This window comes from Geotrypetes seraphini, chromosome 7 (genome assembly GCF_902459505.1).
Source record: "Geotrypetes seraphini chromosome 7, aGeoSer1.1, whole genome shotgun sequence".
Lineage (NCBI taxonomy): Eukaryota > Metazoa > Chordata > Amphibia > Gymnophiona > Dermophiidae > Geotrypetes > Geotrypetes seraphini.
Genome location: NC_047090.1, coordinates 19052311 through 19074810, shown reverse-complemented (window position 1 = coordinate 19074810; position 22500 = coordinate 19052311). Strand labels below are relative to the sequence as shown.

General features: G+C 45.1%; 1 protein-coding gene across 2 annotated transcripts in view; it reads left to right on the top strand.

Annotated features, from left to right (window-relative positions):
• IQSEC3 (IQ motif and Sec7 domain ArfGEF 3) overlaps positions 1-21095 on the top strand; it is a 225807-nt gene extending 204712 nt beyond the window's left edge. Inside the window, exon 13 of one of the 2 annotated variants that reach the window (XM_033953076.1) lies at positions 18853-21095. In XM_033953076.1, coding sequence (XP_033808967.1) covers positions 18853-19305 — 453 coding nt within the window. In that variant the 3' untranslated portion in view covers positions 19306-21095. The remainder of the gene's footprint in view (positions 1-18852) is intronic. The other variant, XM_033953075.1, reaches the window with a different exon arrangement.
• Positions 21096-22500: the final 1405 nt, after the last annotated feature.

Here is a 22500-nt window from a genome sequence, read left to right as displayed (position 1 = left end):
TCCTTTTATTTCCTCTCACTATAGGGGAACAAGGTCAGCTCGGCGGTTGCGCTTCCACCCACATCAGCCATTCTATACTATTGCCACTGAATGTGCCCGAACCAGTGAAGATATCAGCAATCTCCTCACTGAGAAAAGAAGAAAGCTACAGGAGGACAACTGACAACATCATCTAGGGACAAATACCAAAGATCAAGGGATGCTGAGGCCTTTTCTTTCTCTCTCTTTCTTTGCTTCCCCTGTCCAAAAGTAGTCCTTCTCCCTTCCTTTTACCTCCCCCCTGTCCAGCAGCACCCCTTCCCTGCTCCCCCTGTCTAGCAGTAGCCCTTCTCCCTTCCTTCTACCTCCCCCCTGTCCAGTAGTACCCCCTTTTCCCTTTCCCTTCTCCCTTTCAGCATCCGCTAGCATGGGCTCGCATTATCGAAGTGGGCCAGCATAGCAAAGGCCCCATGGCTGCTTGATGAAACCACAGCTGCTGCCAGTCTGGGGGTGAGAAGAATAGGCATCATGGCAGCGTCAGAGATTGGGGCAGAAGGCAGGAAATCAGCTGAAGCAGGCACCGGTGAACGGCAGCAGGCAAATTATTGTACTTGCGAATGCGTGGCATGGTAGCACAAACACAGACACACAGAGGCATGGAGATTAAAGTGTGCATGTGCGCTAAGGGTTTTATTATGATAGATATATTTTGTATTTGTTGTTAAGATTGTTATTTTTTGGACTGGGTTTTCTGTTATTTACACCTTTTTGCTCTGTCCCTTTTATGGGCATTATTGTATATAATTTTCACCCTTAAGCAAGTAACTTCTTCTGACATATACAAATGTACTATTATATTTGTAATAATAGTTTGAATTCATAGGAAAAGCTTACCAAATATCCTTGGCTATGCATTGAAAACAAAGTGTGTGGTCCTATAAAGGGGCATCTACTATTAGGTGCTAAGAATGCACCTATTTGGAGCATATTTGGAGTGGATGCCTGATTTTCTTTATAGAATACTAGTATTACAGACAGGTCTAGTCCAACTATTAGGCAAGACTAGGTGACCGCCTAGGGCAGCAGCTTTACTTGGATTGGCCACTGTTGGAGACGGAATACAGGACTTGATCATCTATCCCAGTAAAGCAAAGCTTATGTTCTTATGCTCTCCTGGAGGACAGACAAATCAAAACAGTAGATCGTCATAGTCATGCCAGTATTTTTTGGGTATATCTTATACATAAGCATGATAGCCAAATAAGCAACACAGATCACTTTATAATAAATCCAACCCATAATAAATCAAATCATAAGCATGATGTCATGGGCAGAAGCAGATTAGGAGTCTGAAAGTTAATTGGGGGTGTGGGGTGGAGATCATAAGGATGGTGTACCTAGGGTTTACCTATACTCTAGTTCAGGGGTGCCCAATACGTCGATCGTGATCAACCGGTAGATGGGAAGGCAATGTGAGTCAATCGCGGAGCCCATCCCGGGCTCCGTGATAAACTTGTTGCTGTCCCGATCTACTGAGCCGATCAGCCTTCCTCTCCACGATGTCCCCCACTCCCACCCAAAGCTCTCCCTGCAGAAGCATCGGACTGACTAGCATTCCTCTCCCCGATGTCAATTCAGACATTGGAGAGGAAGTTCTGGGCCAGCCAATCGCTGCCTGGCTGGCCCAGAACTTCCTCTCCGACGTCGGGGAGAGGAATGCTGGTCAGCGCGACACTTCTACAGGGAGAGCTTGGGGCGGCGGTGGCTTGGGGGCCTGGTCCCCTATGGTGGTGGCAGCAAATCTAGTGGCTTGGGGGCCTGTTCCCCGATGGCGACGGTGGCAAACCTAATGGCTTAGGGCAGGGAGAAAGAAAGAAAGGGGGCAGGCAGGGAGACAAAAAGAAGGTGGGGAGACAAAGAAAGAAGGGAAACAAAGAAAGGGGGACAGAAAGAAAGGGGATATGGAGAGAGAGAGAGAGAAAGAAAGAGAGGCAGGGAGACAGAAAGAAAGAAAAAGTTGGGGGAGAGAATGAGGTCTGGAGGAGAGGAGGAGGCTGAAAGAAGGGAAGAAATATTGGATGCACAGTCAGAAGAAGAAAGTGCAACCAGAGACTCATGAAATCACCAGACAACAAAGGTAGGAAAAATGATTTTATTTTCAATTTAGGGATCAAAATGGAGGGATTGGTACACACCCAACTGATGGATTATCTGGATCAGTTCTCTCTCCTACATGAAACTCAATCCGGTTTTAGACCGTTATTCAGTACTGAGACAGTAATTGCGGCTATTTTAGACAATCTGCGCCTACTGTTTAGTAAGGGCCTTAATGCCCTGGTTATGCAATTCGATATGAGTTCTGCCTTTGATCTAGTAGACCACGGGAAACTGCTGCAATGCCTAGACGCCATTGGTATCAGGGACGAGGTGCTGAATTGGTTCCGTGGCTTCCTTATGTCCCGCACTTATCAAGTATGTTTTAATTATGAATTTTCAGATACCTGGAGCAATCCATCCGGTGTGCCACAAGGGTCTCCGCTATCTCCATTGCTCTTCAACGTCTACATGTCCTCACTAGGCATGCAGCTAACCCAGTTAGGGATAAAACTATTTAGTTATGCAGATGATTTTACGATCATTATCCCATTCGTTAATTCTATCTCTGAAACTATTCCTAAAGTTTCAGAAGCCATAAACGTGATGGAGCACTGGATGACAACCTTTAGGCTCAAATTTAATTCAGAAAAGACAACTTTCTTCGTTGCTTCGCCACATCTGCTTGACACCAAATCACCACTATGTATCAATAATCTTAATTACCCTATCCAACCTACCATAAAGATACTAGGTGTAACTTTGGATCAGTGCCTAACCATGAGAGAACAGGTGGACTCTTTGATCAGAAAGGGATTTTTCACTCTCTGGAAACTCAGATCCATTAAAGCTTATTTCGATACAGCGGCATTCAGAACCCTAGTTCAATCCCTCGTACTGAGTCTACTTGACTACTGTAACATCGCCTATTTAGCAATTTCCCAAAAGAACATACAGCATTTATAATTGATGCAAAATGCAGCGGTCAAACTGATCTTTGGGCTGAGGAAGTTTGACCACCTGACACCCTACTACTGGCAGCTGCATTGGCTGCCAATGGAGGCGCGCGTAAAGTTTAAATTTGCCTGCTTCTGCTTCAAAGCACTACACGGACTTGCCCCTAAATATATAACTGACCTTTTCGTCTTCTCAGCCAACAGACACAAGAGAAGCTGACATTCCAACTTCGTTTCCCCCCCAGTGAGAGGTTGTAAACTGAAAAAACACCATGAACATCTTCTCTCGCACCAAGCAGCATCATGGGGTAAAGACCTAGAACAATTGCTTTCGCCCACTACTTATGAGGAATTTAGGAAACATCTGAAAACACACCTGTTCCTAAACTATCTAGACCAGTGATTCCCAACCCTGTCCTGGAGGAACACCAGGCCAATCGGGTTTTCAGGCTAGCCCTAATGAATATGCATGAGAGAGATTTGCATATGATGGAAGTGATAGGCATGCAAATTTGCTTCATGCATATTCATTAGGGCTAGCCTGAAAACCCAATTGGCCTGGTGTTCCTCCAGGACATGGTTGGGAACCACTGATCTAGACAACTGATCCTCTCTTCTCTCTCTCCTCTATAGCGATTAACTTGTTCTATTGATCACTCTCTCCTCAAAAATGGATTTCCTGTCCTATTAACCCTCTTTCTTCCTCCCCTCTTAAAGTCAATCAATTTGTACCTTTGCTTAATCTTTGTAAACCGCATAGAACTTCACGGTATTGCGGTATATAAGCTGTTATTATTATTATTATCAAAATGTGTCCGTTTTGAGAATTTATATCTGCTGTCTATATTTTGCACTGTGGCTCCCTTTTATTAAACCGCAATAGCGGTTTTTAGCGCAGGGAGCCTATGAGCATCGAGAGCAGCGCGGTGCATTCAGCGCAGCTCCCTGTGCTAAAAACTGCTATCGCAGTTTAGTAAAAAGGGAGGGGATATATTTGTCTATTTTTGTATGGTTGTTACTGAGGTGACATTGCATAGAGTCATCTGCCTTGACCTCTTTGAAAAAAAAAACGGAATATGATTGATAACATTTTCTCTGCCTTTCAGTGTACTTTGTGTTTTGTTTTGTTTTTTAAATTATTGTTGGTAGATCATTTTGACTTGGTCATTTTAAAAGTAGCTCGCAAGCCCAAAAAGTGTGGGCACCCCTGGTTTAGTTGATGTATGGGTACAAATTTTGAGTTTATCATCAGAGTGTTACTTTTTAAAATTGAAATGATATACAAGTGAATAACACTTTTGTTTACTCACAGAGGTCAATTGTACCATTAATTCCAAAATGCAAAAAGATGGGCCCAAGACAAGTTTTTTTTTTTTTTATTATATTTTTTTTTTTTATTATTTTCAACTTAAATTTCAAGTATTACACTTGTACAGAAAGCAAGAATAGAGTGGATATCAAATACAATAGTAATATAATTCCTAAGTTAACAAATATACTATTTATGCTCAAGTCCACAAATTAAGATCCAAGAATTAAAGAAACTTGGCGAATAAAAAAAAAAAAGAACAGTAATAATAACAGAAAACTGAGAGCTATAGCATTGAGATAGGGGTCACAATATCTAAATTATAGGGCTCAAAGATTGTTAACATTCAGACGAGACATAGCCACAAAGTTGGTCAGTTGTGATGGTTCAAAAAACACATATTTAAACGTACGATAATATACAATACACTTACACGGATGTCTCAAATAAAAAGTTGCCCCCAAGGATAAAACCCCAGGTTTCAAAAGAAGAAATTCACGGCAGGGGGCCCAAGACAAGTTGACCAATGTTTTAGTCAAAGCTTAAATTTCATTTAAATGTTTGTGCCAGAATATTGTTCCAGCTAGATCTCTGTATTCTGAAAATTTAGGCTTATTTAAAAACAAATGCTAATCCAAAATATGTTGAGATCAGTAAAATGACCTTCTGCTATGCAGGAGTTAAAACTGTGGAACTCACTTGTCAGTCAGTTACTCAAAATTACTCAAAATGCAATTATTTGTAAATGCATTTTTCTAGATACTGATCCCTCGTGATTTTTTTTGTTGTTGTTGAACAATTTATATATGATTCCTTGCATAAACCTAGTGTGGCTTTCATTCTTATATAGCCGATCTTCTGAGGATTATTTGTTTGTTTGATCGTATTTCTTGTATTGAATTATGTATGTAAACCGTTTAGGTTCAAACGGTATAGAAATTTTTAAAATAAATAAATATTTCCCCCTTTATAAGCTACTATAAAAAAAAGACTCACATACGTGGAGGGCCATTTTCAATACGACATCCAAATCCGAGTTTGGATATTTTATGGAACGTGCACTGAAATCCATTACCAAATATGCCTATTTACAAAACTGCAGGCGAAAAACATACCTAGATTTTAGGCACGATGGCTTATATCAGTGTTCTTCAACTGCTGGTCTGTAGAAATTTTCTGCAGGCACGTCCATCGGGCCCAAGACAGTGTTCTTCAGCCGCCGGTCCACGGTGCGATCAACGTGGCGTCTTCGGGTCGGCTCCCTGAGTGCTGCAGTGCACAAAGCCATGGGAAAAGGCTCCAACACGCGTCCTGTGCCTGAACCGGAATCCTTCTCTCTGACGTCACAACGTCAGAGGGAAGGCTTCCAGATGAGGCACGGGACACGCATGAGGAGCCGCTGCCCACAGCTTTGTGCACTGTAGCACTCAGGGAGCCGACCCGAAGACGCCACGTTGATCGCACCGTGGACCGGCCCGAAAATGACACCAGGCGGGCAGGCCAGAAGGCAAGGTACAGCATGGAGGGAGAGAGACAATAACAGTAGGGGGAATGCTTTTATTTTTGTATTTAGTGATTGATTTACATCTGCTGTCTGTTCAGGAAGAAATGCATTAGTTTCTTTTCCTCTAGGGTTGTACTGCTTGCAGAATTTTGCATCTTAGGGTTTGTTTGTAAATATTAGTACTTTTAGTTTTTGATCCTGCATTTGCATGGCGTTATCTGTTTTCTGGTAGTAATGAATGTTGAAAATCATACAGTGTGCTTTGTGTATTTTAATTTATCCCAGGACAAGCAGGCAGCTATTCTCACATATGGGTGACGTCATCAGCGGAGCCCGGATGTGGAAGCTCACAAGCAGACTTGCTTGAAGAAACTAGAAGTTTCAAGTCGACCACACCGCGCATGCACGAGTGCCTTCCCACCCAGCGTAGGGCGTTGTCTCCTCAGTTCTCAGTTTTCCACGGAGCTGAGAAGTCCGTCTTTGACTCTCTGCGTTTAACTTCGTTACTTCGTGCCTTCTCTCAACCACAGTTTGTGTTCTTTTCTTCACGAATCGCTGTTTTTCTTTTATTGTTTTTTTTAAATTTTATTTTCTTCTGTTTGGCCGCCGGGGCAGGCCGCTCGGGGACAGCCCAAGGACTTCGATTTTGCGGCGGCTAATTTTCCTCTTATGTCCCAGCCAACAACGGGCTTCAAGAAGTGTAGCCAGTGCCAGCATGCAATTTCCCTCATGGACCCACACCGTTGGTGCCTCAAGTGCCTTGGGCCGGTCCATCAATCAAAGACGTGCGAGTGCTGTGCTACTCTTCAACCTCGAGCCCTTAAACGTTGTTGCATTTTGGTACAGAAGCTCTTCGGAATGGATTCTTCCTCCGATCCATCGAATTCGAAGACGGCTTCGTCCTCACCTTCGACCGAGATTCCTCCTGCTTCTACTGCTTCGACCTCGAGCCTCATTAGACCTTCTTCGTTTGCAGCGGCTCTCTCTTCAATGATTCCTGCTGTATCTTCACCTGTATCCCCAGGTCAGATAGCTCAGCAGAAAGTTCCAGCGGTGGTGCTTAAGATGCCTAAGACTTCCAAGTCGAAGCACATTTCCACTGCCTCTGTGGAACCTCCAGCCAAAGCAGGTGGTCCGGTTTCAGACGTGGATCCATCTGTGCCGGCTGCTTTCCAGACCATGTTGGAGAAGCAATTCATTCAGTTCCTTACTAATATGGGACCGAAGCTTCTTCCTCTCATCCAGCCTGGGCATTCTGCAGACTCCTGCGAGGTCAAGCCTCTTCCTTTGCCTCAGTCTGAGCTTGCACACCCTTCGCAGGGAGCAGAGTCTCTGCGGGTGTCTGGTCTGGCATCCAAGCATGTCAAGTAAGGAGCAGAATCTTTTCAAGTGCCTTGGCAGGAATCCTCACACTCTATCCAAGGAGCAGAGTCTTTGGGAGTGTATCGAGGTTCCTCCACCAAGCCTCTGGAGCTTCGATCTACTGCCTCCAGTCCTATCCATTCTTTGGTAGCATCAGCTGCTTCTGTCTCCAAGCACCGTTCTCACCAACGATCGAGGCCTTCCAGGCATAGTTCTTCTTCTAAAGAACATCCTTCTTCAACTAAGCCTCGATCTACTCCTACTTCTACTAGACCGCTGACTCCTCGATCGAGGTCTCCACTTCTACACCTCGAGGATGCAGCGGTTTAGATTGTTTCGTCCAAGTCTCCATATTCTTTTGATGCCTTTTTTCCGGCCGAAGCTTCATCTTCAACCCAGGCTGCATCGACGACCTTGAGTCCTTCTCGAGGCAAAGCATTGGTGGATCAGCTTTCTTTTTCATCTTTTCTTCGTCAGATGGCTGTTGACTTGGATCTTCAATTAGATGCTGGTTCCAAATACTCTAAGGAGTATCTTGAAGTTATGCATCTTCCTCAACCTCCAGCAGAGTCACTTAAGCTTCCTCTTCACAAGCTCTTGTTTCAGACTTTTGCCAGATGCCTGGAGACTTCTTATACCATTCCAGCTGTTCCAGGAAAATTGGACTCTAGATATAAAACTCTCCATCGCAAAGGATTTGACAACTCACAGTTATCTCACCAATCCATGCTTGTGGAGTCATCCTTAAAGAGGTCCCATCCTTCCAAGATTTATGCCACCGTTCCTCCTGGAAGGGAAGGGAAAACTATGGACAAATTCGGATGTCGCATCTATCAAAATGCCAAGATGTCCTCTAGAGTCCTTAATTATAATTTTCATTTTATTACTTATTTTGAGCTCCTCATTATTCTTTTGCCTAAATTTTTGAGTCATCGCTTCTCTATCACAACTCAGATTACATCTCCTTCAATCATCTTATGATGCCTTTGAGTTGTCTGCCAGGGCAGCTGCTTGTTCTGTGGCAATGCGCTGTCTTGCCTGGCTTCGTACTATTGACATGGATCCTAATCTTCAGGACCGCTTGGCTAATATTCCTTGTGCAGGCAATGACCTCTTTGATGAATCTATCAAGGCAGCCACCAAGAAATTGTCTGAACATGAAAAATCCTTACTTCTATTGTCAGACTTAAGCCAAAGCCAGCTCCTGCCAAACCTACATGCCCTCCTCCTACATATCAGAGGCGTTTTGCTCCGAGGACGGCTCTTTACAATCGCCCTCCTCCTAAGAAACAGCAGCCTCAGAAGCAACAAAAATCTCAATCTTCTGCTGCACCTAAGGCTACTCAGCCTTTTTGACTGTTTAAAACAGAGCATAACCTCCACCGTTCTGACTCTGACTTCTTTTCCCACTGCAGGAGGTCGTCTCCATCATTTTTACTATCGATGGATGACTGAAGTCATAATGCCACTCTATAGAACCATGGTGAGACCCCATCTGGAATACTGTGTGCAATTCTGGAGGCCACATTACCGGAAAGATGTGCTTCGAGCTGAGTCGGTCCAGAGGATGGCCACTAGGATGGTTTTGGGGCTCAAGGGTCTCTCATACGAAGAAAGACTGGGCAAACTGCAGCTCTATACCCTAGAGGAGCGCAGGGAAAGGGGTGACATGATTGAGACATTTAAGTACGTCACGGGTCGTGTCGAGGTGGAAAACGATATATTCTTTCCCAAAGGACCCTCGGTCACAAGGGGGCACCCGCTCAAACTCAGAGGAGGGAAATTTAGTGGTGACACCAGGAAGTATTTCTTCACAGAAAGGGTGGTAGATCACTGGAACAGACTTCCGGAGCAGGTGATCAAGGCCACCAGCGTGCTCGACTTTAAGAATAAATGGGACATCCACGTGGGATCCCTACGAGGGTCGAGTTAAGGAACCAGGTCATTAGCATTCAGACTTAATGGGGTGGGTCAATAGAGTGGGCAGACTTGATGGGCTATGGCCCTTTTCTGCCGTCATCTTTCTATGTTTCTATGTTTCTATTACATCCGACCTCTGGGTGCTAACCATCATCAGGGAAGGATACTCTCTTCATTTCACTCAAGTTCCACCAGAACTTCCTCCAAGAGAGTATCCTTCCAGTCCATCCCAGATCGCCCTTCTTCTTCAGGAAACTCAAGCTCTGCTTCATCTCCATGCCATCGAACCAGTTCCTTTGGAACAGCAGAACAGGGGGTTTTACTCCTGTTACTTCCTTGTTCCAAAGAAGACGGGTGATCTGTGGCCCATTCTGGATCTCAGGGCTCTCAACCAATTTTTGGTCAAAGAAAATTTTTGAATGTTGTCCCTGGCAACCCTTTATCCCCTTCTCAAGCAGAACGACTGGTTATGCTCTCTGGATCTCAAGGAAGACTACAGTCATGTTCCCATCCATCCGGCCTCCCGTCAATATCTCAGATTTCGAGTGGGGAATCTGCATTATCATTACAGAGTGCTGCCCTTCGGCCTGGCTTCATCTCCCAGAGTGTTCACCAAGTGCCTGGTAGTGGTAGCAGCAGCTCTAAGGAACCATGGTCTTCAGGTATTTCCCTACCTCGACGACTGGCTCATCAAAGATTCAACATCTCAGGGGGTTATTGTAGTGACTCAACGGACTACCTGGTTCCTACAAAGTTTGGGATTCGAAATCAACTTTCCCAAATTCCAAATTCAGCCCTCACAGAATCTATAATTCATCGGAGCTGTCCTGGATACTGTCCAACTCAGAGCATTCCTTCCACAACAAGGTCTGGAAGCTCTTCTTCAACTCTGTCATACAGTGTCTTCCCGCTCTTCCATCTCAGCGAGACACATGATGGTACTCCTAGGTCACATAGCCTCCACAGTACACGTGACTCCTTTTGCCAGACTTCACCTCAGAATTCTTCAATGGACCCTGGCATCTCAATGGACGCAGGTTTGCGACCCACTTTCGACACATAACAGTCACTCCTTCATTGAAGCAGTCTCTCCGCTGGTGGATGCTCTCTTCTATCTCTCCAGAGGCTTGCTTTTTCAACCGCCCCCCCCATCAGAAAGTCCTCACGACAGATTCTTCGACCTACGCTTGGGGCGCTCATCTCGATGGTCTCTGTACACAAGGCCACTGGACCAGTATGGATCGTCAGTGTCATAACGACTTCACCATCCCGCTGCGGAACCTGGGCTCCCTCCAATTATTCCGCAAACAACTGAAAACTTGGTTTTTCACCAAATTGTAATTCTATCCTCCCCCCTGTTTCTTCCCTTCTACATATAAGTTCATGTAAACCTTTTCCTTCTCTACCTATATTTTAAGTTCTTGTAAACAGTGTCGAGCTTCATATTCGTGGAGATGATGCGGTATATAAACTTAAGGTTTAGATTAGATTAGATATCAATCTGTTGGAACTCAGAGCGATCCTCAAGGCTATCAACATCTTCACGACCAGGTAGTCTTCATTCGGACGGACAACCAAGTCGCCATGTATTATGTCAACAAACAGGGAAGGACAAGATCTGCCTCCCTTTTTCAAGAAGCTCTGAAGGTTTGGGATTGGGCAATCCACCACAACACCTTCCTCAATGTTGTCTACATACAAGGGGCAAATAATTGCTTGGCGGACAACTTGAGTCGTCTTCTGCATCCTCACGAATGGACACTCCATTCCTCGCCTCTTCATCACATTTTTTCACAATGGGGAACGCCTGCTCTTTGCAGCTCCCAACTACAAACTGCCTCAGTTCTGCTCCAGGATATACTCTCCTCATCGCCTCGAGGCAGATGCTTTTCTTCTGGAATGGACAAATCTCTTCCTATATGCATTCCTTCCATTCTCTCTCATTCTCAAGACTCTGGTCAAGTTGAAGAACATCATGCCACCATGATTCTGATTGATCCTCGGTGGCCAAGACAACCTTGATACTCCCTTCTACTTCAACTCAGCAGCAGGGAGCCATACCTTCTACCAATTTTTCCATCTCTGCTTACACAGAGCCAAGGGTCTCTCCTTTATCCCAACCTGCAGTCTCTACATCTGACAGCTTGGTACCTTTCAACATGACTCCTCTTCAGTTTTCTCAATCTGTAAGAGACATTTTAGCGGCTTCTAGAAAGCCTTCCACTAGACAATGCTATCACCAAAAATGGACTAGATTTTCTACGTGGTGTTTTTCTCACGATATGGTGCCTCAACATTCCTCCTTATCTTCTGTTTGGATTATCTTTTGCACTTATCCACTTCTGGCCTCAAATCTACATCGATCCGAGTCCATCAGTGCAATTGCAGTTTTCCATCAGCCTATTAAAGGGAAACCACTCTCTGCTGATCCGGTGGTTTCCAGATTCATGAAAGGAAATTTCAATGTCAAACCTCCTCTCAAACCGCCTCCTGTGGTTTGGGACCTCAATATTATCCTAGCTCAATCGATGAAGCCTCCTTTTGAACCTTTTGAACCAATTGACAAGGCTCATCTGAAGTATCTCACTTGGAAAGTGGTGTTTCTCATTGTCCTCACTTCTGCTCAAAGAGTCAGTGAGCTGCAAGCTTTAGTTGCTGATCTACCTTTCACTGTCTTCCATCATGACAAGGTGGTTCTCCGTACTCATCCTAAATTCCTACCTAAAATGGTTTCAAAATTTCATCTCAACCAATCCATTGTTCTTCTAGTGTTTTTTCCTAAGCCTCATTCTCATCCTGGAGAATCAGCTCTGCATACTCTGGACTGTAAAAGTGTTTTGGCCTTCTACTTGGAATGCACCAAACCACACAGAACTGCTCCTCAACTTTTTATCTCCTTTGATCCAAACAAGTTGGGACATCCCATCTCTAAGCGTACCATCTCCAACTGGATGGCTGCTTGCATCTCTTTCTGCTATGCCCAGGCTGGATTACCCCTACACAGTAGAGTCACAGCCCATAAAGTCAGAGCAATGGCAGCTTCAGTAGCTTTCCTCAGATCTACGCCCATTGAGGAAATTTGCAAGGCTGCTACTTGGTCCTCGGTTCATATATTCAATTCTCACTATTGTCTGGATGTTTTCTCCAGACGGGATGGCCAGTTTGGCCAGACGGTATTACAAAATTTAATTTCCTGAATTGCCAACACTCCCACCATCACATTCTGGTTAGCTTGGAGGTCACCCATATGTGAGAATAGGCTGCCTGCTTGTCCTGGGATAAAGCACAGTTACTTACCGTAACAGGTGTTATCCAGGGACAGCAGGCAGATATTCTCACAACCCACCCACCTCCCCTGGTTGGCTTCTCTGCTAGCTATCTGAACTGAGGAGACGCACCCTACACTGGGCAGGAAGGCACTCGCACATGCGTGGTGTGGTCGACTCGAAATTTCTAGTTTCTTCAAGCAAGTCTGCGAGCTTCCGCATCCAGGCTCCGCTGATGACGTCACCCATATGTGAGAATAGCTGTCTGCTGTCCCTGGATAACACCTGTTATGGTAAGTAACTGTGCTTTTGTGATTAACCATTATGTGTTGTTGATACGATTATATTGTGTGTGTGTATATATGAAAAATGAATAGAAAAAATGGTGTTACAATTAGTACTATTATGGAGGCAGGGTCTGGGGCGGAGATTGGGTGGAGATGGACACAACTTATCCAAGTGTTTTTCAACTGCTGGTCCGTGGACTGGTGCCAGTCCACAAAATAATTATTTTATTTCCTATGGCCTATAGGTTGAAGAACACTGGCTTATATCATCCAAAAAAACTGATGTAAATGCTCATGCCTAGATTGTTGAAGGACATGTGTAGATTGTAGTATTTTATACTCTGCATGCAGCATTGTATACATTGCTATGTGTTTCTTGATCTCTGCTCAAGTATATGCCATTAAACATTGGCTCAGACTTACAGAATAGCACATAGCTGGGAAATAGTCATTTATGCACTTAAGTGTCCACATACATAGGTAAATGACTAGAATATTGGCATTTATGAGCATTCTTACTGTCTAAATCTAGACAGACTTTAACTTCCCCCCCAAAGTGTTATTTAAAAGGAAGAAAAGTAATATTTGTTGACAACTGAATTATCACATTGCCTCTGCCTATTAAAAGTTACAGAAATGCCAGTGATATTAGTTTCAGACAATGCCACCTGTAAGAAATCATAATTAAGAAAAAAAATGTCAGTATAAAGAATTTTATTTCTAATATCTTACGCAAAAATAGTTAAAAATAATAAACAAAATTACACAAAACATGGGGCTCATAATCGAAAAAGAAAAATGTCCAAAAACTGGCCTAAGTTGGCACTTGGACGATCATCAATCAAAAATGTCCAAGTGCCGATAATAAAACCGACCTAGGCCTTCACAGGGCCGCTGAACAACCATAGCTAAATGGGGCATTTCAGGAGGAGTGTCGAGGGGGGGATTTGAGCGGGATGTGGGCAGGCTTAGACTTGGTCGTTCTGCATGTGTAACCGAAAGTTATACATCACAGCATAGACGGAACTTGGATGTTGTGACTTAGACTATTTAAAACAGGGGTGCCCAACGCGTCGATCACGATCAACCAGTAGCTCAGGAAGGCAACTCGAGTCGATCGCACTCGTGTTGCCGTACTGATCTACCGGCCGATCAGCCTTCCTCTCCAGTGTTCTCCCTAGGGCCTTTTAGCTGTCATCTGCCGCTGCTGAACATTAAAAACCCCCCCAAAAAAACCGGCTTGGAAATTTCAGCCCCTAGCGAACTTATGCTCCGGGCTCTAACGTGTGCGTGCAGGCTTCTCTTCTCTTCCCTCCGAAACCGGAAGTTATGTCCGGGGAGGGGGGGGGAGAAGGGAAGCCTGCACGCACATGTTGAGAGCCCTGAAGCAACCGTTCGCTACGGGCTAATGCGGGAGACAGGTTAGTGAAGCATTTGTTCTTCTTCCTGCCGGGTCCTGCCTACTTTCTGTTTCCGCGAAGGCAGGACCCGGCAGCATTTCCCCCAATAGGTTGATCACGATCTTGGGCTGATCAGCCTTCCTCTTCCCGACGGCAGAATTGACGTCGGGGAGAGGAATGCTGGTTGGCCAAAGCAGGGAGAGCTTGGGGCCTGTTATTGGTGGCGTTTGGGTCCTGGTCCCCGATGGTAATGGCAGTGGCAGTGGCTTGGGGGAGGGCAGGGAGAAAGAAAGAAGGAAAGAAGAGAAACAGAAAAAAAAGAAAGGGAGGTAGAGAGAAAGAAAGGGCAGGGAAGAGGAAGGAAAAGTTGGGGGGAAGGAATGAGGTCTGGAGGAGAAGAAGCATACAGGCTAAAAGAAGGGAAGAAAGATTGTATGCACAGTCAGAAGAAGAAAGTGCAACCAGAGACTCATGAAATCACCAGACAAGGTAGGGAAAATTATTTTATTTTAAATTTAGTGATCAAAATGTGTCTGAATTTATATCTGCTGTCTATATTTTACACTAAGGTCCCTTTTTACTAAACTGCAATAGAGGTTTTTAGCGCTGGGCATTCAGCGCAGCTCCCTGCGCTAAAAACTGCTATCGTGGTTTAGTAAAAAGAGAGGGGGTATATTTGTCTATTTTTGTATGGTTGTTACTGAGGTGATAGTGCTTAGAGTCATCTGCTTTGACCTCTTTGAAAACCCTGGAATAGGAATGATGATTAACATTTTCTATGCATACAGTGTGCTTTGTGGTTTTTTTTTTATTTTATTGTTGGTAGATCATTTTGACTTGGTCATTTAAAAAGTAGCTCGCAAGCCCAAAAAGTGTGGGCACCCCTGATTTAAAACATGGTCTAAGTCACAAAAACCCACCTAAAGTGACCAAATAAGCACTGCAAACATATAATACAGACTCCCACACACTACCCCAGTGATTATCGACCCCACCCCCACCCCCATAAAAATATTAATCGCAACATGAAAATTGTGCCTCCAGAACATCATCACCTGGCAGCATGGCATAGGAAAGCCTAGTCGTGCTGCATAGAGGCATCTTAAGCCATCTTAGGGGTGAGTTAGGGACCCATGGAGAGGAGGACCCATGCCCATAAGCCCCTGTAATCACTGCATTGATATTGAAACATGTGCACTTCCCTATACATCCCCAAAACCCTTTTGTACTGACATATAAGTGGCTCCTGCAGCCGTAAGGGCTATTGGGGTGGTAGATAAGTGGGTCTAGGGGATTCTGTAGGTGGTTTGGGGGGGCTCACCATGACCTATAAGGGAGCTGTAGTGAGATGATGACATGGCACCCTCTTTGTGAAGTTCACAGCAGTGCCCCACTATTTAGGTGCCATGTCTGGGTGTTCAGTCCATCACTTTGCAGACCCCTCCCACGTCCAACAGGTCTTGTTCTAGGCATTTTGACTTGGACAAAAATTTGGACGAAAATGTGGTATAAAGATGGACGATGTAGCAGCTTGAACGATCAGATTGGCAGGATGTGTGGAGGGGCATAATCAAAAAAACTATCTAAGTCCCCTTTTTGCCTAAGTCCTTAAACGTTCAAATCAAAACCAAGGAAAATGTCCATAACCAAAACAAACGTCCTTGTTTTGATTATGGCCTGCCTCTACTAAACGCCCAGATCACCATTATGTCTACAAATACACCCCTACGACGTCTACACTTTTTGCCCATAATGAATCAAAAAATGCCTAAGCCCCAAACACAAGGGCTTTTAGGCGAAGAAGGAGCCAGTCCTTTGCCTAAAAGCTGGATTCTGTAACCAGTGTCTGTCAAAAACACCAGTTACAGAATCCCCACCCCTACAACGATCGAGGCAGGAGGGTGCCCAAGCCCTCCTGCCTTGACGAACCGTGAACCCCCCCCCCCCGGCAACATCGAGGCAAGAGGTAGCCCAAGCCCTCTTGCCCCGTCGAACCGCGACCCCCCCGATGGCATCGGGGAAAGAGGGAGCCCAAGCCCTCTTGCCCCGGCAATCGTGCCCCCTCCCCACCGAGTACGAGCAGGCCAGGAGGGAGCCCAAACCCTCCTGGCCCGGGCGACCCCCCCTCTGACACGAACGGGCCAGGAGAGAGCCCAAGCTCTCCTGGCTCCGGCGACCCCCCTGACTGGATTGGGTCAGGAAGGAGCCCAAGCCCTCCTGTCCCCGGCAACCCCCTAACCCCCACCCCCCACTACAATAAGGGCAGGAGGGATCCCAGGCCCTCCTGCCCTCGACACAACCCCCCTCTCCCCAACGACCACCCTCCAGAACCCCCCGATCAGCCCTCCAGCCGACCCGTGACTCCCTGGCCGACCCCCATGACCGCCCCACCCCCACCCCCCTTCCCCATACCTTTAACATTGGCCAGACAGACGGGTGCCAAGAATGGGGCCGGATTGGCTCAGCCGTCTGAAACCCCGCCCACAGGTGGGTCCTAAGGCGCCTGGGCCAATCAGAATAGGCCCGGGAGGCTTAGGCCCCTCCTGTGAGCGGGGCCTTAGGCACATGATGGTACTCCTAGGTCACATGGGGTTCTGGAGGGGCAGTCTTGGGAGGAGGGGGGTTATGTCGAGGGCAGAAGGGCCTGGGATCCCTCCTGCCCGTATTGTAGTGGGGGGTGGGGGGTAGGGGGTCACCGGGGCCAGGAGGGCTTGGGCTCCCTCCTGGCCCAATCCAGTCGGGGGGTCGCTGGGGCCAGGAGAGCTTGGGCTCTCTCCTTGCCCGTTTGTGTCGGAGGGGGGGTCGCTGGGGCAAGAGGGCTCCCTCTTGCCCCGATGTCATCGGGGGGGTCGCGGTTCGACGGGGCAAGAGGACTTGGGTTCCCTATTGCCCCGATGTTGTGTGTGTGTGTGTGGGGAGGGGGGGGTGATGTATCGTGGCAGGAGAGATGCCTCATCTCCCCTACCGCGATGCCATCACTCCTCTACCTGAACTGCCGCGACCCGCAGCAGGAGAGATAGGGCATCTCTCCTGCCGCGGGTCGCGGCAGTTCAGGTAGAGGAGTGATGGCATCGTGGAGGGGAGATGAGGCATCTCTCATGCCACGATGCTTGCGGTGGAGGGGTAGGCAGGTTGCTGGGGCCGCTGAGCTGATCGCAGCAGCCTCAATCAGCTCAGCAGCCCCTTTTTCGGCACTTAGACCTGGTTTGACTTTGTCTAAGTCAAAAAGGTATAAGTACCGACTAGGCAACCTGCCTATGGTTTTGGTTATACCTGTTGTACGCCTAGGTGTAGGTCGGCCCATCTCCCGCCCACTGTCTGCCCTTTCCCCTCCTCTTTTCTCTCTGTGCGTTTAGAGGCAGGGGAAAGGCCTAAGCTGTTTTTAGATACGTCTAAAAACCAGCTTTGGTTATGGGCATTTGGACGATCAGGCTTTTTGATCGTCCAAGTAGCCATTTAGGACACTTTTTAGACTTTTTTTTTTTATTATTATGAACCCCATAGGTTAGACAATTTTCGAAACAGAAAATAATTTGGACATATTTTTCGAAAATGTGTTCTAAGCTATTTTTTTACTTTGGATGACTTGCAACTTGGACGAAAACAAACTTAGCCGTTTCTTTCAATTATGCCCCTCCACGCATTCCTAATGTCTAGTAATTTGTATCAGAAAAACTTGGTAGTGTTAAGCTTGCAGATAAATGAGAGCACTAGAGTTTTTGAAAATTTATGAGACTAGAGGTAATTTCACTTTTAGATCAGGTCTCGAAACAGGCCAGAAATTCATTTTTAGTTTTGTTTCAGTTTCGGCCAAAACTGCCTGTGCATTTTCGGCTGGAACTGAAATTATGCAGGGCAGCCCCCCCACTCCCTCCTTTCCTTCTCCTCCCTGAACAAAGAGCCAGTGGCAGCCCCTCTCCAGAACCCAGCCCCTTCCATTGCTCTTACCTGTGCCAGTGCCAATCTCAAAATGTCTGGCTGTGACCTCTAGAAGCAGGCATGGGCAGGAGCAGATGGAGATTGTTCCTGTCCCCCTAGCCACCAATGATACAGTAGGCCCAGGAGGGGGGCTGCCACTGGTGTTGGTTTCAAGAAGGGTGCTGCCACAGGAGGTGGATTTGGGAGGGGGGGGGGGTCTGCCTCCAGGAGATGGGTCTGGGAAGAATAATTTTTGGAGTTGGTGGGGGCTGTTCAGTAGGCAGGGCCAGTTTTGTTTTCAGCTTCAATATCCGCCCAAACCGAGTGGCCAATTTTGGTCACACATTTGGTTTCAGCACAAATCAAAGATCCTGTTTTTTTGGGGGCTGGGGGTCTAACTGAAACCCAAACTCAAAGTGTTGTGGTTTCCAGTAGTTAATTTAGCTTGAGATTATAGTCTTGCCAAGTTTGAGATAAGGAGGAAGAAGGAATAGAGGAGTGTGTGGCGCAGTGGTTGGATCTACAGCCTCAGCACCCTGGGGGTTGTGGGTTCAAACCCCGCGCTGCTCCTTGTGACCCTGGGCAAGTCACTCAGTCCTCCATAGCCCCAGGTACGTTAGATAGATGGTGAGCCCACCGGGACAGAGAGGGAAAATGCTTGAGTACCTGATTGTAAAAACCGCTTAGATAACCTTGATAGGCGGTATATCAAATCCTAATAAAACTTGAAACTTGAATATTTTCCTGGAAAATTTCAAGGTACAGTTCATACCCAGTAGGTGTGCAGGGCAGCCAGGCTTAGAAGATGGGAAAAAGTTTTGTAACATTTAATGCTTCTTTGACTGTTTCTAAACTAGGTGTCAATTCACAACAGGCTTCAAACGTACCAGCACAACTCCGCCCTGGGGCCAGAGAATGGAATGCAGCCCAGCACGCATCCTAACACGCAGCAGCAGCAGCAGCAACAGCAGCAGGAGGTGCTCCAGACTGCATTGGCGCCATCGCAACCTCTCCCAGAAACACTTGTGCAGTGCCAGCAGATTGTGAAAGTCATTGTCCTGGACAAGCCAAACCTAGCTCATGCCTTGCCGGCTCTCAATCAGACTTTAACTTGCTATAGGTCCGATTCCTGCAGCTCCACTCCTCTCCGCAGCCTAAGCAGTGGGCTGCAAGGGACCCCTGTGAAAATCATTCACCAACCACCTCTTCCACCTCCACCACCACCATACAATCACCCACATCAATACTGTCCCCCTAGCTCCCTGTTAAGCAGGCGTAGGTATTCGAGTGGCTCGCGCAGTTTAGTATAGTCGCTTCAGATACCCCTTAACACTTGCACAGAATAACCTACTTGACATCTGTACAGGGCCGTTTTTACTTAACCATGTGTCCATGGAAGAGTCTAGTTTGTGAAAATATATATTTTTTAGAAAAATAAAACCAATTTTTGCCCTTATCCCATCCTACAAATATTTCTAAATGTAGAGAAATGTTTGTAGTTACAGCAGGGTCAAGAGCTCACCCACATTTCCCTCACCCAACTCATCCTCCTGCACTACAGTTTTCAATCTCATTGATGAAAACAACGAGAGCTCCCTCATGTCTTCCTTGTCTTCTCTATTGGAGTGAGAAAGTATTACTATTTTTTTGACCTTCAGTTCTCACAGTTCATGTCACCTGAGGAAAGTCTGCATGTCTTCTGGGGAAAAAGGGGAGGGCAGAAGCTGCTGCCTGGAGCTGAGGACTCATGATACTTAACTCATTACCTTGGGTTTCTTCAGTGGCAGCAAATTGGTTTGTAGAGAAAGAGAGTCAAATTTCACCAGCTTTAATATAGCTTTATGTTTAACCATAAAAACCAGTATTTATGCTAAGGAAATATTATAGCAGGGGAGCTTTGTAGCTCACTTGCAGACCTCATCACTTGTAAATATACATTTGGTACAGTGAAGCATGCCAACCAAAGAAACCAATGAGCCCTGGGGAGGGGAAAGAAGACTAATCATGATTCAGTGGAATGTTTTGACAAACTTGTTTTTAATTTATCACGAGATTATACTGAGCTCCTATAGTTGGACACATTTTTTATGGCTATTTTGACACAGATGAGAAAAGAACATGATAAAGACATCTCAAAACACATTGAATGTAGCAAACACACAGATGTTTATATACAAGCATCACATGCAAGCTGAGGATTAATAAGCACATATACATATGCACCATTCAACTTGGCTTTTTTTAAAAATTGTAGCATTAAGGTATTTAAATTCTATTTGAAATGTACTCTCTCTTTCGCGCTCTCTCTCTCTCTCTCTCTCTTCTTGGGCTGGCAGTGTGTTTTCAAACATGTATGTCTGGCTAGTCTACGGGTAGGTCATTGTGGTCCACAAGCTGATGGATTTTCAGGATAACCCCAACTAATATGTATGACAAACATTTGCAAACAGTGGAGGGAAGTCATGCAGATTAAGAAGGGATATCTCCAAACTGACCAGTTTGTGGCCTTTCCTAGACTAATCATTTGAGATCAGGTGGAGCCCAAATATGTTGTTGGTGGGGGACATCAGAAGACACTGTTTTGAAACAACTTAGTTTAGACTAGCATAAGAAAACATTTCCTAGTTGTCCTCAGAGCTTTGATGGATCTTCCTCTAAAAGGTGCACTTTCCCTGGCCTCGTCACTACTACCTTTCCTTTCCTTCACTGTCATGGTGTTTTCCTATCAAAAAGGTAAATGGATGATAAAATAAAGTACAGTAAAATGTTGAGTAATGTGATCAACTTGTGGCCTCCCCGTGACTAACATGCGTAAAGGCTCTGAAATTTTACATTATTGTGAGATTTTACTGTATTTCTAGATGTATTTTCCACAGAAAGAAAGACTCGGATTAATTAGTTCAAGAATATTAGTATTTCTTCTCTGTGTCTGTGTCTTAAGAGATCCAGCGTTAGAATATTTAAGTAGGTTGGAATAAGTTAATAAAAATAAAAGACTTTCTTGACATTGAATTTGTAATAACAGAGATGAAGAGCAAAGTGATTTGACTCTTATTGTCTGGGTAAGATTCTTAAACTGTTTCCCCTAAGAAAAACTTTATGGATTATTGTTCATTTATATTGTTATTATTTTATTTTGTAATTTGTTATTATGTTGAAAGGCAAATGTACTGCGATATCCTATTTCAGTAGAACATATTGAGAATAGAAATTTCAGGAAAAAAAAAATGTAGCGGGGCTATCTTACTGGGTATGATCATTTTTCATCCATCAGATGTCCCGTTCTTGACTAAAAGACAAAAAAAAAAATGTTTAATGACAAGGCTAGGAACTAAAGCTAGGAGAAGGCGACTCTGAGCAACTGGGCACGGAGCCTTGTCCAGCATTTCTACTAACAACCATCTAGCAATGGAACGCGCTTCCGGAGAATGTGATAGGCCAGAACTCTGTACAGGGGTTCAAGGAGGGTTTGGATAGGTTCCTGGAGGATAAGGGGATAGAGGGGTACAAATAGAACTTGAGGTAGGTTATAGAATGTAATGAGATGAAAGAGTGTAGATATACTATAAAAGAAAAAAACGATACTAGCATTAAAAAAGATATAAAAAGATATTGATTCATATGACACTAATAAGAATACCTATTTTTATTATATTTATTATTGAGTAATTATAGATAGAATACACATATAAACATAGGAAGAAGGCCGATGATTAGAGTCAAGGAGCAGCACAACCACACCAAATATCTCAGTCTGTGAATACGACTGTGCGTGGGCTCCGTTACTGAGGCCTCTTCCTACACAGACACTTTTAAAGATATAAGTGATTTACACTTTTTCAGATATATGGGAATACTGTGATAATTATTATTTTGCGATATTTTTCCCATTAGGGGACTATACCCTAGTGTAGGTTATAGAAGTGGTCAGAAACCACTTCACAGATCGCGGACCTGATGGGCCGCCGCGGGAGCGGACCGCTGGGCGAGATGGACCTCGGTCTGACCCAGTGGAGGCAACTTCTTATGTTCTTATGTTCTTAACAAACTTCATAGTCTCAGCTGTGGCCTGTTTTTAGTTAATGTAGACCAGAAGTTGAAAAATAGATCAGAGATATACATAACCTTAACATGAAATCCCATTTTCTAAAGTAAAACATAATACACTGCCATTTAATGCAGAAATTCAACAGAATTCATCAATGATTCCAAACATACTCCCCCCTTTTATGAGGCCACGTTAAGCTATTTTTATTGCTGGCCATGGTGGTATTAGCTCTGACACTCATAGAATTCCTATGAGTGTCAGAGTTAATATTGCTGTGGCTGGTGATAATGCAACTTCATAAAAGTGGGGGGGGGGGAAGATCTACTTTTTTTAAAAATTCTACAACAGAAAGAAGCACCTTGCAACTGGTTACCCACTCCTCCCCCCCAAAAATAAGAATTCCCATGCTGGGTTAGACTAAAGGTTCATTATGTCCAGTATCCTATTGTTAAAGTGG